Here is a 17,390-nt window from a genome sequence, read left to right as displayed (position 1 = left end):
ACTTACCGTATTTTTCGGACTATAAGTCGCAGTTTTTTTTTCATAGTTTGGCCGGGGACTTATACATGCGACTTGTGTGTGAAATTAACACATTACCGTAAAATATCAAATAATATTATTCAGCTCATTCACGTAAGAGACTAGACGTATAAGATTTCATGGGATTTAGCGATTAGGAGTGACAGATTGTTTGGTAAACGTATAGCATGTTCTATATGTTATAGTTATTTGAATGACTCTTACCATAATATGTTACGTTAACATACCAGGCACCTTCTCAGTTGGTTATTTATGCCTCAAATAATGTACACTTATTCAACCCAATTCTTTATTTATTTTAAATTGCCTTTCAAATGTCTATTCTTGGTGTTGGGTTTTATCAAATAAATTTCCCTCAAAAATGCGATTTATACTCCAGTGCGACTTATGTTTTTTTTTCCCTTCTTTATTATGCATTTCCGGCCGGTGCGACTTATACTCCGAAAAATACGGTAGTCCATAAGTACATAAACGTGTACTTCATGTTTAGTGACATGCTAATTCTTATTTTTACATTTTTTTTAATCAAATTCCATTGTATGTTATACTCTTCTGACACCACCAGATGGCAGTATAAGTGTCCACATAAGTGGCCATAAGACCCCAATTGAGTAGTGTACACAATTTTGGAAATAAGAGCTAAAAGGTGCTGTCCACGCATGTGGCCACTAAGCCTTTAGTTATTAAAATTGACATTTCTCTACATCACAATAACTCATCGGACTGTCTGATTGTGGCGGTCCGCTCCCTGTATGATCAGTGTCAGAGCTTGGTCCGCATTGCCCGCAGTAAATTGGACCCGTTTCCAGTGAGGCTGCCCTTTGTCACCGATTCTGTTAATAACTTTTATGGACAGAATTTCTAGGCGCAGTCAGGGCGTTGAGGGGATTTGGTTTGGTGGCTGCAGGATCAGGTCTCTGCTTTTTGCAGATGATGTGATGGCTTCAACTGGCCAGGATCTTCAGCTCTTCCTGGATCAGTTCGTAGCAGAGTGTGAAGCGATGAAGAATCAGCACCGCCAAGTCCGAGTCCATGGTTCTCGCCCGGGGAAGGGTGGAGTGCCATCTCCAAGTTGGGGAAGAGATCTTGCCCCAAGTGGAGGAGTTCAAGTACCTAGGAGTCTTGCTCACGAGTGGGGGAGGAGTGGATCGTGAGCTCGACAGGCGGATCGGTGCGGCGTCTTCAGTAATGCGGACGCTGTATCGATCCGTTGTGGTGAAGAAGGAGCTGAGCCGGAAGGCAAAGCTCTCATATTACCGGTCGATCTACGTTCCCATCCTCACCTATGGTCATGAGCTTTGGGTTATGACCGAAAGGACAAGATCACGGGTACAAGCGGCCGAAATGAGTTTCCTCCGCCGGGTGGCGGGTCTCTCCCTTAGAGATAGGGTGAGAAGCTCTGTCATCCTCCACATGGAGAGGAGCCACATGAGGTGGTTCGGGCATCTGGTCAGGATGCCACCCGAACGCCTCCCTCTGGAGGTGTTTGGGGCACGTCCGACCGGCAGGAGTCCAAGGGGAAGACCCAGGACACGTTGGGAAGACTATGTCTCCCGGCTGGCCTGGGAACGCCTCGGGATCCCCCGGGAGGAACTGGACAGAGTGGCTGGGGAGAGGGAAGTCTGGGCTTCTCTGCTTAGGCTGCTGCCCCCGCGACCCGACCTCGGATAAGTGGAAGAAGATGGATGGACAATAACTCATCTACTTCACACAAAGTGTGCATTTTTGTCAGAGATAACTTTCCTGCTGTCCTCGTGTCCATCCATCTCTGTTGCGTTATTTGATTTATCATGAAACCCTGTGGCAGGCCAAGGACCAGATGGGGGATTACATCTCCTCTCTGGCCTGGGAACGCTTCGGGATTCCCCAGGAGGAAGTTGCTAATGTTGCTCTGGAGAGGGAAGTCTGGGGGTCTCTGCTGGAGCTGTTGCCCCCGCGACCCGATTCCGGATAAGCGGTTGAAGATGGATGGATGAAACTCGTGGCGCTCCTTTAATGAGCCCACCATCCATCCATCCATCCATCCATTTTATACCGCTGGTCCCTTTCAGGGTCATGGGGGGTGCTGGAGTCTATCTCAGCTGCATTCGGGCAGAAGGCGGTGTACACCCTGGACAAGTCGCCACCTCATCGCAGGGCCAACACAGATAGGCAGATTACATTCACACACTAGGGCCCATTTTAGTGTTGCCAATCAACCTATCCCCAGGTGCATGTCTTTGGAGGTGGGAGGAAGCCGGAGGGAACCCACGCAGTCACGGGGAGAACATGCAAACTCCACACAGAAAGATCCTGAGACCCGGGATTGAACTCAGGACCTTCGTATTGTGAGACACACGCACTAACCCTTGTGTCACCGTGCTGCCTTAATGAGCCCACATACGCTGCAAATGTTGCGGACGCAGGACTGTCGATCGCTGCTGTGGTACAAACAAAAACGAGAGGGAGACGCCAGGAAAGAAGGACAAAAACTGGATTTCTCGGTCAAAAAATGGCAGTTTTGTTAAGTTCATGTAAGCGGAGGAGACGATCACAACTGCAAGGAGAGAAAGTGGGCGTGGCCGTGTGAGCGCAGAGAAGAATTCTCATGAGAACTCTGTCAGATATCAAAATATATTTGGGCAGATTTATTGACAATTACTGCCATTTTTATTCTTGAATAAATTGAAAATTGCGCCTCAGGAAACGGGTAACTTTTTCACGCAGGACAAAATGGCTGGTGCTTGAGCAGTGCTTATTAATATCTACTTTACTAATGATCTATTAATTACTAAATACTGGTATCATATGTGTATATTAGGGGTGTAACGGTACATGTATTTGTATCGAACCGTTTCGGAACGGGGGTTTCTGTTCGGTGCGTAGGTGTACCGAATGAGTTTCCACATGGACATTAAGTAGCGTACTGCACGTTGTGTAAACAATACTCAAAATGCCGGACATTTGAGGCATTTTAGAAACTCCCCCCGGACAACTCCGCAAAAAAGGACATGTCCGGTGAAAAGAGGACGTATGGTGACGTAGCCCATTAGCTGCTAGCAGCGATCGGTTTCATCCTAGCAGCGACCGGGCTAGGATAGACTGACCATACGTCCTCTTTTCACCGGACATGTCCTCTTTTGCGGAGCTGTCCGGGGGGAGTTTCTTAAATGCCTCAAATGTCCGGCATTTTGAGTTATGGTTGCGTGTATTTTCAATGTACGTTCAGGGTTAAGAAGGGGTTAAAAACAAAACAAATTGTGCGCGCAGTAGCATTGGTGAGGGAGGGGCGGAGACAGAGAGAGCGAGAGAGTTGTGATAAACGTGCATGCGTCGCCAGGCTCTGCTTTTTATCCATAGATTTATCAGATTTAATTTTTTATTATCTATAGCACGGGTGTCAAAAGTGTGCCCCGGAGGCCATTTGCAGCCCACAGCTAATGTTTTAAAGGCCCATGGCACATTCTAAAAATACTATTAAAATAAACAAAAACATAACAAAAGTGAAATAAAAAAGCTTAAAGGTGAAATGTAATTTAGAAAAAGTTCCAATGTTGACTAATAAAACAAAGCTGTTTTTTTTTTCTTTCAAACTGTCATTGCTCAAAACGAGGGATGTCCGATAATGGCTTTTTGCCGATATCCGATATTGACCAAACCCTTAATTACAGATACCGATATCAACCGATACCGATATCAACTGATATATACAGTCGTGGAATTAACACATTATTATGCCTAATTTGGACAACCAGGTATGGTGAAGATAAGGTCCTTTTTTAAAAAAAATTAAAATAAAATAAGATAAATAAATTAAAAACATTTTCTTGAATAAAAAAGAAAGTAAAACAATATAAAAAGTTACATAGAAACTAGTAATGAATGAAAATAAGTAAAATTAACTGTTAAAGGTTAGTACTATTAGTGGACCAGCAGCACGCACAATCATGTGTGCTTACGGACTGTATCCCTTGCAGACTGTATTGATATATTTGATATATAATGTAGGAACCACAATATTAATAACAGAATGGAACAACCCTTTTGTATGAATGAGTGTAAATGGGGGAGGGAGGTTTTTTGGGTTGGTGCACTAATTGTAAGTGTATCTTGTTTTTTATGTTGATTTAAAAAAACAAAAAACAAAAAACAAACAAAAAAAATAAAACGATACCGATAATAAAAAAAACGATACCGATAATTTCCGATATTACATTCTAAAGCATTTATCGACCGATATTATCGGACATCTCTACTCAAAACATAATATTAAATCAAAATCAATGTTATTATGAATTATTGACCTATCCAAGGTTCTGATTACTTCACATCAAATATTCCACTAAGAAAAATATTTTTGGTGGAAGATTTTGCAAATTTGGTGAATAAATAACCCAAAAATTTATATATTCTTACTGTACCGAAAATGAACCGAACCGTGACCTCTAAACCGAGGTACGTACCGAACCTACATTTTTGTGTACCGTTACACCCCTAGTGTATATTCTATCTGCTGATGTAGTTATGTTCCATTTGTAAAACAAACAAACAAAGGTTGATACCTAGATATGTCCAAATGCCAAATATCGGCCCTAGTACTACAAGATTGGTTGGAAAAACATGGCCGCCATTGAGCAGTAGGTCGAGACTTTAAAACGACTGTAATTGTCAGTAAGTCATTGACCTTTTGTCTAAAAATATTAATATCTCTATTACGCTAGCATGTCTTTATGCTAGCTTTTAAAGCATAACCCGTAGGCGTCATTGACCCAGAGCGAGTATGGCCAACTCCGTTTGAAGGCGGCGAGCAAACATGGCGCCTGGTAGTCACGTGACTGCCTTTTGACCAATGAGAAACAGCATGGCAGAGGTGTCAAACTCATTTTAGATCGGAGGGCACATGGAGAAAAATCACGGCACGATAACTAGGGATGTCAGATAATGGCTTTTTGCCGATATCCGATATTGTCCAACTCTTTAATTACCGATACCGATATCAACCGATACCGATATCAACCGATATATACAGTCGTGGATTTAACACATTATTATGCCTAATTTGGACAACCAGGTATGGTGAAGATAAGGTACTTTTAAAAAAAATTAATAAAATAAGATAAATACATTTAAAACATTTTCTTGAATAAAAAAAGAAAGCAAAACAATATAAAAACAGTTACATTGAAACTAGTAATGAATGAAAATTAGTAAAATTAACTGTTAAAGGTTAGTACTATTAGTGGACCAGCAGCACGCACAATCATGTGTGCTTACGGACTGTATTCCTTGCAGACTGTATTAATATATATTGACATATAATGTAGGAACCAAAATATTAATAACAGAAAGAAACAACCCTTTTGTGTGAATGAGTGTGAATATCGGCAGGTCGATATTATCGGACATCTAACGATAACTCAAAAATAAAGACAACTTCAGATTGTTTTCTTTGTTTAAAGTAGAACAGGCACATTCTGAAATTGTACAAATCAGAATGTTGAGTTTTTGTTACACTAACATGTTGCGGTTAATAGTATTCTATCTTTATTTGTCGTTATTTATATTTTCTGAATAAATGAAGTGATAATGTTCATCAGTCAACTCATCTATCAAGATAAAAAAATTATATCAAAATAAAATTACAGTATGTTATTTATGTAGTTTGATCATTTTCCTCGACTGATGTACTAACATCACGTGGTTTATTTTGTACATATGTAGCATCATCTAGAAAGATACAAAGAATTGCTATTGCGACATCCAGTGGACACATTTAGAAACAGAAGTTTGTAAAAATTTCAGGCTCATTTTTATACTTAGCAAACTCATCCCGCGGGCCGAATAGAACCTGTTCGCGGGCCTGACCTGGCCCCGGGTCGTACGTTTGACACCCCTGTGGTCCTCTCATTATACTCTCTAAAAACATCCAGAAAGCGTCAATAATACTCAATTTACATGTCGTGACCTGAAATTTAACCAAACATGAGTGATATTGTTATTATCAGCCCTAACGCAGACAGACTATTTTAGCGGCGCATTGATAGCAGTGAGCTAATGCTAGCTTACGCTGCTATTGTTGTTGCTTCTGCTTGGTCTCAAACTTGCTAAAAGTAAATTCTAGATTATAAATCAATGGGTTGTACTTGTATAGCGCTTTTCTACCTTTCTAAGGAACTCAAAGCGCTTTGACACTATTTCCACATTCACCCATTCACACACTGATGGCGGGAGCTGCCATGCACGGCGCTAACCAGGACCCATCAGGAGCAAGGACAATAATTCATGCATTTCTTCACCTGCTAGTAGACAAATGTGACCATGGACCCGACACTCAGGTCCACTTTCACGTCCCCCCAGATGGTGAAAAAGATGCTTGTTGTGACAACTTTTTATTAACCCTTTGTGAGGATTGCGATTGAATCTTCATCTAAACGGAATTATGTGAGCGTCCAGTCGGTCGGCATCCCAGCAAGAGTGGAAATATTACAGTAAGTGTTTGTTTTATTATGGTTGGTTTTAGGCCGATAAGTGCTTTAAAATGTAATATCCGATATTATCGGTATCAAAATTATCGGTATCGGTTTTAAAAAGTACAATTTATGACTTTTTAAAACGCCGCTGTGTATACGGACATAGGGAGAAGCACAGAGCGCCAATAAACCTTAAAAGGCACTTCCTTTATCTACTGCTTTTCACACACACAAGTGAATGCAAAGCATACTTGGTCAACAGCCATACAGGTCACACTGAGGGTGGCCGTATAAACAACTTTAACACTGTTACAAATATGCGCCACACTGTGAACCCACACCAAACAAGAATGACAAACACATTTCGGGAGAACATCCGCACCGTAACACAACAGAACAAATACCCAGAACCCCTTGCAGCACTAACTCTTCCGGGACGCAACATTATACACCCCCCGCTACCTCCTACCCCAACCCCATCTCAACCCCTTCTTCCTCTTTTTGTTCAGGCTCAAAAATATAAGGTTCTGGATCATAATTTGTCCCAAAGTAATCGTTGCTGACTCGCAAAAAGTCTGCTTGATTTGCATTGTTGTTGATGGGGAAGGGATCTGTGGTTCCTCCTCATCCCTCGTGCTGGATAGGACCTGTTTGCAGGCCTGACCTGGCCCTCGGGCCGTACGTTTGACACCCCCTGCAGTATAGCCAGACGATCCCCTCAATGATTGCTGAAAAGGCCGTCACCTGACTACAGGGCACCATGTTTGCTAGCAGGTCGGTTCACTCGCTCCATGTTTTGATAGTCTAAGCAGGGTCAACTCACCACTTCAGGTCAATGCCCACATGGGCCTGCCGGACGTAGTGCAAGGGGTAGACGCACTTCCACACGACTTTCAGGTCCCTGCGACTGATGGCTTCTTCCTTGCTCAGCGTCACCGTCAGGGTGTTCTGGAACTCAATGTGACTTTTGTTCACCTGGGAAACAAAAACTGCATTTATTAAACAACCAAGGCAGTCCATCCAATGAGGGAATCAAAGCAATAAAATGGTTCAACTGGGCAGTCAGTTTCCTCAAATAACATAGGACACTTACCTCTTTCAATACGCATCTACACCTTTAGTCACTTGAAAATACAAAGAATCCTGAAATCCTACAGATGTGTTGTATTATCACAAGTACTGTATTTTCCATACTATAAGGCGCACTTAAAAACCTTTTTTGTTTTATCAAAACTCGACAGTGCGCCTTATAACCTGGTGTGCCTAATGTACGGAATAATTCTGGTTTTGCTACCGACCTCGAAGCTATTTTATTGGGTACATGGTGAAATAAGTGTGACCAGTAGATGGCAGTCAAACATAAGAGATACGCGTAGACTGCAATATGACTCAAGTAAACACCAACATTTTCAATGTTCCATTGAAAATATAGAACATTACACACAGCGCTCAAAAATCTATCAAAATGTTTTAGTACGACTTTGGTAAGCTATGAAGCCGCACCGCTTGATGGATTGTACTGTGCTTCAACATAGGAGTATTATTATGGTGTGTGTCTAAGGTAAGACATATCTGGCGTTTTGTTTCGCAATATTATGCAAAAGCAACTTTTCTTACCTTCTGGTACCTGCTGATCTGTATTTGGGATCTGCATAAGTCCTGAAAAATTGTGCGTGTCCGCCTTTGTAGTCCGTGACGACGCCATAGTCGATAAGCTTCTTCTTTTTCTCTATCTTCCTGTTATGGGACATTCATCCTCCACTGTTGCCATTTCTAATATAACGTAGTGTTAAGTTCTTACTTATATCTGCCATTAAAGCGCTAAAACATACCGGTGTAGTGAGTTTACATTATTCACCCAAGGAACTTTAGTTATTAATAGAGATGTCCGATAATATCGGACTGCCAAAATTATCGGCCGAAGTGACTGTCAGAAAGCGACTTGAAGATGATCTGTAAAACATCATCTATGCAATATTTTGACCAAAGAACCACCATTACATGTTATGTAGACCACAAGGAAGTATTTTACATTTAGAAAAATAATTAATAAAATGACTCCTTTAATGCGCTCTATAATCTGGTGCGCCTTATATATGAAAAACATAGAAAATAGACCATTCATCGGCAGTGCGCCTTATAATCCGGTGCGCCCTATAGTCCGGAAAATACGGTACTTGATGTCATTGATTTTAATGTTTTATTACTACTGTATTTCCTTGAATTGCCGCCGGATATATAGTATGCGCCTGCCTAGAATTACCGCCGGGTCAAACTCGTTTCGCAAAATAATTAGCGCATGCTTAGCATTACCGCCGGGTTAGAATTACCGCCGGGTCAAACTCGTTTCGCAAAATAATTAGCGCATGCTTAGCATTACCGCCGGGTTAGAATTACCGCCGGGTCAAACTCGTTTCGCAAAATATTATTTTTATTAGCGCATGTCTAGAATTACCGCCGGGTCAAACTCGTTTCGCAAAATAATTAGCGCATGCTTAGCATTACCGCCGGGTTAGAATTACCGCCGGGTTAGAATTACCGCCGGGTCAAACTCGTTTCGCAAAATATTATTTTTATTAGCGCATGTCTAGAATTACCGCCGGGTCAAACTCGTTTCACAAAATAATTAGCATATGCATACAATTTCCACCGGGTCAAACTCGTCACGTCACGAGTGACCTGTCATCATTTTCAAAATGGAGGAGGCTGATTTCAATAATTTAAAATCGCATAAAGGGAAGAAGATAAAGAGTTTTTCAGTAGGATTTAAGGTCCAAGCTATTGAATATGCTAAAAAGAACAGTAAGCAGCTATGTTTTATTAATATACCGTAGCTGCGTGTGTCAAATATGAATCATTAAATGACTCCCGCCTCCTGGTGGTAGAGGGCGCTAGTGATCCTTCTTGCGATACAGTTAGCAGCGATCGTTTATTTTTTCCTCTCGCTTAAACTTTTAACATGTATTACATATCTAAAAAAAAAACGTTCTCTAAACTGGACTTTCAATCGAAGCAGGAGGTAATAATTAAAGGAAGAGCTCCATCGAGACACAGAGACTTTTAAAACTGAAGAAAGATAAGGAAGACTTCTATAAACAAGTTATCGATGCTTTTGTTCAGAAGGAGCTGCGCATGGACTTCATTTATAAGTAAAGGTAAGACCATAATAAAGTTTTTTTTTATTAAATGTGCTTTTCATGATGGTATCCTTACATCACACTCAAATTTATAAGCGCAGGCCTAAATTTACCGCATGCCTTTGGTAAGCGCCGGAGTGAGAAGAAGTTTTAAAATAATAAGCGCATGCTTACATTTACCGCATGCCTTTGGTAAGCGCCGGAGTGAGAAGAGGTTTTAATTTAATTAATCTAATTCAAGGAAATACGGTACATCTGAATCTGTGTATTTTATTGGTCTGTTCATGCCTTTGTTTTTTTACAGACATCATCCTGCCGCTGATATTTGATATGTCCATTAAAGTAGCAGTAGAGTGTAAAAACAAGTTGACTTTATATACCTAATTGTGTTTGATTGTAGGGCTGGGCGATATATCGATATACTCGATATATCGCGGGTTTGTCTCTGTGCGATATGGTGATATTCGAGTATACGTTCTCAGGCAGTTGCTTTTAGCTGCGGGCATTACACTACAGGCTTTTTTCACTCTGTCTTGTCTCTCCTTCGCACAGAGACTTAAAACAAGCGCACCTTCTTACATACGTCACATACTGTCGCGTCATACGCCCTCGCAGAGCAGAGAAGTAGAAGCATGGGTAACATAAGCTGTGATGCTAGCGGAGTGGTGCGAGTGGTAATACGAGAGAAAGAAGGTGCGAATCTGGTAACAAATGAAGGAAGAATTAATTCCTAAGAAAAACAGCACGGGGTCCATCGTCTGGCGGTGGTTTGGCTTCAAGCGGGAATATGTCTTACAAGTATGCGGCAAAAGCGTTGCTACAAAAAGTAGCAGCTACTGCTAATTTGTAGCATCATTTGAAAAGTCAACCGCTACAGAATGAAGAGTGCTTGAAACTCTGCATGTCAACATCTCCGTTCGGTGCCATACCCACAAAATGCTGAAGCAACCATTTCCAGATCAACACCGTATGAAAAAATTAGTCAATAACAGAAGAAGATAACGTCCGCAGGAACCTACCACATAGTGAAGGACATACACTATTTGATTTCCTATTATGCAGCTCATTTTTATTTGACAGTTATTGAAATATCTTGTGTGACACCATGCACAAAAGCGCACTTTATTTGTTTTAAACTATTGTAGTGGCGTTCTGTACAAAAAGTGCACTTTAATTTAGTGTTTTTTTGATATGTCGTCTTAGTGACATCATGCACAAAAGTGCACCAATAGCTTTTTTTTAAATGTCTCTGACAATCTTGCACTTTCTGTTTTGAAATGACATGAATGTTTGTGCCACTGCATAATAACTGTTTTAATAAATCTAGTTTTGGTAAATTTACATAATTGTAGTTAGGGCTGGGCGATATTGCCTTTTTTTAATATCGCAATATTTTAAGGCCATATCACGATACACGATATATATCTCGATATTTTGCCTTAGCCTTGAATGAACACTTAATGCATATAATCACAGCAGTATGATGATTCTATGTGTCTACATTAAAACATTCTTGTTCATACTGCATTAATATATGCTACTTTTAAACTTCCATGCAGAGAAGGAAATCACAACTAAAAAATCACTATTTTTTTCTTACGGCGTTGATCTGGAAATGTTTGCCTCTGCATTTTGATGGTGTGGACGTCTGGCACCAAACGGAGATATTAACGTGCGGAGTAAGCACTCTTCATTGTCTCACGGGTGACTTTTCAAACGATGCTACATATTAGCAGTGTAGCCGAGTGTCCTGGGTTCGCCTATACAGTGTACTTATCTAATAAAATAATAAACGGGAGACATTAGAGCAGGTTCGGTAGCCACCGCTTCTTTAATGTCAACATCACACACACCCTACGTCACAGCCCTACGGCAACTCTGGAGGGACAAAACTCCTCCTCCTTACCTAACACACTCCGGTAACTTGGGACACCCTGAACTGTTTGTTACAGCAGTAATGCTACTTTTTATAGCAACGCTTTTGCCCCACACTTGACAAATTACGGTTGTCTGTTAGACATATTCCCACTTGAAGCCAAACCACCGCCAGACGGTGGTCCCCCTGCTGTTTTTCTTGGGAATTAATTATTCCTCCATTTGTTACAAGATTGTGTATTTTGTTACACAATATATACATTATATATCAATATATATCAATACAGTCTGCAGGGATACAGTCCGTAAGCACACGTGATTGTATTTCTTTATAAAAAATAAATAAATAACACCATCCGGATTGTTGTAGGCGCAAAGTTCAAAAGCCAGCATGTGTGATGGTATGGAGGTGTATTAGTGCCCAAGACATGGGTAACTTACACATCTGTGAAGGCGCCATTAATGCTGAAAGGTACATACATGTTTTGGAGCAACATATGTTGCCATCCAAGCAACGTTACCATGGACGCACGCCCCTGCTTATTTCAGCAAGACAATGCCAAGCCACGTGTTACATCAACGTGGCTTCATAGTAAAAGAGTGAGGGTACTAGACTGTACCGCATTATGTGTGGCGCATTATGAAGCCTAAAATACCACAACGGAGACCCCCGGACTGTTGAACAACTTAAGCTGTACATCAAGCAAGAATGGGAAAGAATTCCACCTGAGAAGCTTAAAAAATGTGTCTCCTCAGTTCCCAAACGTTTACTGAGTGTTGTTAAAAGGAAAGGCCATGTAACAGTGGTGAACATGCCCTTTCCCAACTATTTTGGCACGAGTTGCAGCCATGAAATTTTAAGTTAATTATTTGCAAAACAAAATAAAGTTTGAGTTTGAACATCAAATATCTTGTCTTTGTAGTGCATTCAATTGAATATGGGTTGAAAAGGATTTGCAAATCATTGTATTCCGTTTATATTTACATCTAACACAATTTCCCAACTCATATGGAAACAGGGTTTGTATAACCTGCTAGCTAAGAATGTACAACAATTCTTCTCAACAAAAGGAGGAGATATATAACCTTAGAGAAAACCTGTGTATGCACATACAACACTTAAAACCTTTAAAATATCAGCATGTTGAATTAAATAATGGAATGGATTAATAAACAATGTACTAATATGATCCACTTTAAGAAAGTATTCAAAGTACAAAAAAGAAGAATTATCATAAACATCTGGAACTTATTGAAACAAAATATTCATGTTATGTAAATCATAACTGACTTAACTATTATTTAACATTTATGCATCATTGAGGTGAACATGTGTGTCAGTAATCACTATGAAGTGGAAAAGAGGTAGGAATAAATAAGCTTTGCTTCTTCCAACTCCTTTTCACACATGTTGTAAAGAAACAATGTAAATATGTGAAATATCATTGTGTATACATGTTCCAAATACATGTACAAATGTACAGTAATACAAAGCATGGTTTGATAATATAACGGCAGTCAGATGGTGTCTCTAGGTACAAATACAAAATATATTCAATATATGGAAATAATCACCTTAACAAATCATTCATAATAGAATTGATTCAACGAGAGTAAAAAATACTGCAAACAATTGAAAGTCTCCTCGTTTCCAGCCAGTGAAAGTATAGTTTTAGGAGATTTCCAACAAAGTGACATCGCTGGAATACATAACTTGCAGGAGGAAGAAGCTCACTTAGGTCACTTCTAACAGCGGGGAAGTAGCTCACTTAGGTCTCTTCTAACAAATGGGAAGACACTCACTTAGGTCACTTCTTACAGCGGGAAGAAGCTTACTTCTTACAGCGGGAAGAAGCTCACCTCATACAGCGGGAAGAAACTCATATAGGTCACTTCTGACAGAGGGAAGACACTCAGGTCACTTCTTACAGCGGGAAGAAGCTCACTTCTTACAGCGGGAAGAAGCTCACTTCTTACAGCGGGAAGAAGCTCACTTCTTACAGCGGGAAGAAGCTCACTTCTTACAGCGGGAAGAAGCTCACTTAGGTCACTTCTTACAGCGGGTAAAAACTCACTTATGTCACTTCTTACAGCGGGAAGAAGCTCATCTCAAAGAGGGAAGAAAGTCATAAAGGTCACTTCTTACAGTGGGAAGAAAGTCATATAGGTCACTTCTTACAGCGGGAAGGAACTCAGGTCACTTCTTGCAGCGGGAAGAAACGCACTTAGGTAATTTCTTACAGAGGGAAGGCACTCAGGTTACTTACAGTGGGGAAGAAGCTCCCTTAGGTCACTTCCTACAGCAAGTAGAAACTCACTTATGTCACTTCTTACAGCGGGAAGAAGCTCATCTCAAAGAGGGAAGAAAGTCTTATAGGTCACTTCTTACAGCGGGAAGAAAGTCATATAGGTCACTTCTTACAGTGGGAAGAAAGACATATAGGTCACTTCTTACAGCGGGGAGAAACTCACTTAGGTCACTTCTTACAGCGGGAAGAAGCACATTTAGGTCACTTCTTACAGCAGTAAGAAGCACACTAAGGTCACTTCTTACAGTGGGAAGAAGCACACTTAGGCCACTTCTTACAGCGGGAAGAAACTCACTTAGGCCACTTCTTACAGCGGGAAGAAGCTCACTTAGGTCACTTCTTACAGCGGGAAGAAGCTCACTTAGGTCATTTCTTACAGCGGGAAGAATCTCACTTAGGTCATTTCTTACAGCGGGAAGAAGCTCACTTAGGTCATTTCTTACAGCGGGAAGAAATTCACTTAGGTCATTTCTTACAGCGGGGAAGAAGCTCACTTAGGTCACTTCTTACAGCGGGAAGAAGCTCACTTAGGTCACTTCTAACAACGGGGAAGAAGCTCACTTAGGTCACTTCTTACAGCGGGTAGAAACTCACTTATGTCACTTCTTACAGCGGGAAGAAGCTCATCTTATAAAGAGGGAAGAAAGTCATATAGGTCACTTCTTACAGCGGGAAGAAAGTCATATAGGTCACTTCTTACAGCGGGAAGAATGTCATATAGGTCACTTCTTACAGCGGGAAGGAACTCCCTTAGGTCACTTACAGTGGGAAGAAACTCACTTAGGTAATTTCTTACAGAGGGAAGACACTTAGGTTACTTCTTACAGCGGGGAAGAAGCTCCCTTAAGTCACTTCTTACAGCAAGTAGAAACTCACTTATGTCACTTCTTACAGCGGGAAGAAGCTCATCTCATAAAGAGGGAAGAAAGTCATATAGGTCACTTCTTACAGCGGGAAGAAAGTCATATAGGTCACTTCTTACAGCGGGAAGAATGTCATATAGGTCACTTCTTACAGCGGGAAGGAACTCACTTAGGTCACTTACAGCGGGAAGAAACTCACTTAGGTAATTTCTTACAGAGGGAAGACACTTAGGTTACTTCTTACAGCGGGGAAGAAGCTCCCTTAAGTCACTTCTTACAGCAAGTAGAAACTCACTTATGTCACTTCTTACAGCGGAAAGAAGCTCATCTCATAAAGAGGGAAGAAAGTCATATAGGTCACTTCTTACAGCGGGAAGAAAGTCATATAGGTCACTTCTTACAGCGGGAAGAAAGTCATATAGGTCACTTCTTACAGCGGGAAGAAAGTCATATAGGTCACTTCTTACAGCGGGAAGAAACTCACTTAGGTCACTTCTTACAGCGGGAAGAAGCACACTTAGGTCACTTCTTACAGCCGGAAGAAACTCACTTAGGCCACTTCTTACAGCGGGAAGAAGCTCACTTAGGCCACTTCTTACAGCGGGAAGAAGCTCACTTAGGTCACTTCTTACAGCGGGAAGAAGCTCACTTCTAACAGCGGGAAGAAGCTCACTTAGGTCACTTCTTACAGCGGGTAGAAACTCACTTATGTCACTTCTTACAGCGGGAAGAAGCTCATCTTATAAAGAGGGAAGAAAGTCATATAGGTCACTTCTTACAGCGGGAAGAAAGTCATATAGGTCACTTCTTACAGCGGGAAGAATGTCATATAGGTCACTTCTTACAGCGGGAAGGAACTCACTTAGGTCACTTACAGCGGGAAGAAACTCACTTAGGTAATTTCTTACAGAGGGAAGACACTTAGGTTACTTCTTACAGCGGGGAAGAAGCTCCCTTAAGTCACTTCTTACAGCAAGTAGAAACTCACTTATGTCACTTCTTACAGCGGGAAGAAGCTCATCTCATAAAGAGGGAAGAAAGTCATATAGGTCACTTCTTACAGCGGGAAGAAAGTCATATAGGTCACTTCTTACAGCGGGAAGAATGTCATATAGGTCACTTCTTACAGCGGGAAGGAACTCACTTAGGTCACTTACAGCGGGAAGAAACTCACTTAGGTAATTTCTTACAGAGGGAAGACACTTAGGTTACTTCTTACAGCGGGGAAGAAGCTCCCTTAAGTCACTTCTTACAGCAAGTAGAAACTCACTTATGTCACTTCTTACAGCGGGAAGAAGCTCATCTCATAAAGAGGGAAGAAAGTCATATAGGTCACTTCTTACAGCGGGAAGAAAGTCATATAGGTCACTTCTTACAGCGGGAAGAAAGTCATATAGGTCACTTCTTACAGTGGGAAGAAAGTCATATAGGTCACTTCTTATAGCGGGAAGGAACTCACTTAGGTCACTTCTTACAGCGGGAAGAAGCACACTTAGGTCACTTCTTACAGCCGGAAGAAACTCACTTAGGCCACTTCTTACAGCGGGAAGAAGCTCACTTAGGCCACTTCTTACAGCGGGAAGAAGCTCACTTAGGTCACTTCTTACAGTGGGAAGAAACTCACTTAGGTCACTTCTTACAGCGGGAAGAAGCTCACTTAGGTCACTTCTAACAACGGGGAAGAAGCTCACTTAGGTCACTTACAGCGGGAAGAAACTCACTTAGGTAATTTCTTACAGAGGGAAGACACTTAGGTTACTTCTTACAGCGGGGAAGAAGCTCCCTTAAGTCACTTCTTACAGCAAGTAGAAACTCACTTATGTCACTTCTTACAGCGGGAAGAAGCTCATCTCATAAAGAGGGAAGAAAGTCATATAGGTCACTTCTTACAGCGGGAAGAAAGTCATATAGGTCACTTCTTACAGCGGGAAGAAAGTCATATAGGTCACTTCTTACAGTGGGAAGAAAGTCATATAGGTCACTTCTTACAGCGGGAAGAAGCACACTTAGGTCACTTCTTACAGCCGGAAGAAACTCACTTAGGCCACTTCTTACAGCGGGAAGAAACTCACTTAGGCCACTTCTTACAGCGGGAAGAAGCTCACTTAGGTCACTTCTTACAGCGGGAAGAAGCTCACTTAGGTCACTTCTTACAGCAGGAAGAAGCTCACTTAGGTCACTTCTTACAGCGGGAAGAAGGTTACTCTTGTCAAGGTCAAAGGAGTACAAGAGTCAAAGATGGAAGAAGTCTGCTCACTCACCCGCCTGCGTGTCCCACACTCTGAGACAGTCCTGGGTGTGTGGAAGTGGAACATGGATCCACTTTCCTCCACCGGACACCTTCCATCGTTCAGCCTCACGTCCACATTGCCTCCGATGTAAGACGTCAAGTAGGACTTTGCCAGGCCGCCGCTCATCACAGAGTCCTTGCACTGACTGAAAAGTCCTTTCTCTGGCGTCACACATGAGGGAGGTACAGGACTTTTCTAGGTCAGCATCATAGTTATGACGGCAGTGCGGCAAAGTAAGACACAAGAACTGCTGGTTTCCACTCATTGTGAACAAAATGAATGTATGAATGAAATGATTTGTAGTTAAGAGATGAATGAATGGGATGATTTATGATTAAGAGATGAATGAATGACAATATTTACAGTTAAAAGGGGTGAATGAATGAGTGAAAAGATTTCTAGCTAAAAGTGATGAGTGAGTGAGAAG

At 41.4% G+C, this 17,390-nt stretch overlaps 1 protein-coding gene across 1 annotated transcript in view; it reads right to left on the bottom strand.

Moving 5' to 3' along the window:
* Positions 1 to 17,390, bottom strand: part of LOC133605797 (uncharacterized) — a 57,110-nt gene that overhangs the window by 17,301 nt on the left and 22,419 nt on the right. The window contains exons 14-15 of the mRNA XM_061959103.2: positions 16,934 to 17,124; positions 7,312 to 7,463 (exon numbers count right to left, since the gene is read on the bottom strand). Coding sequence (XP_061815087.2) covers positions 7,312 to 7,463; positions 16,934 to 17,124 — 343 coding nt within the window. The remainder of the gene's footprint in view (positions 1 to 7,311; positions 7,464 to 16,933; positions 17,125 to 17,390) is intronic.

The sequence above is a fragment of the Nerophis lumbriciformis genome, linkage group LG05, assembly GCF_033978685.3.
Source record: "Nerophis lumbriciformis linkage group LG05, RoL_Nlum_v2.1, whole genome shotgun sequence".
NCBI lineage: Eukaryota > Metazoa > Chordata > Actinopteri > Syngnathiformes > Syngnathidae > Nerophis > Nerophis lumbriciformis.
The sequence above is the reverse complement of the archived record's forward strand: the minus strand, read 5'-3'. Positions and strand labels throughout refer to the sequence as shown.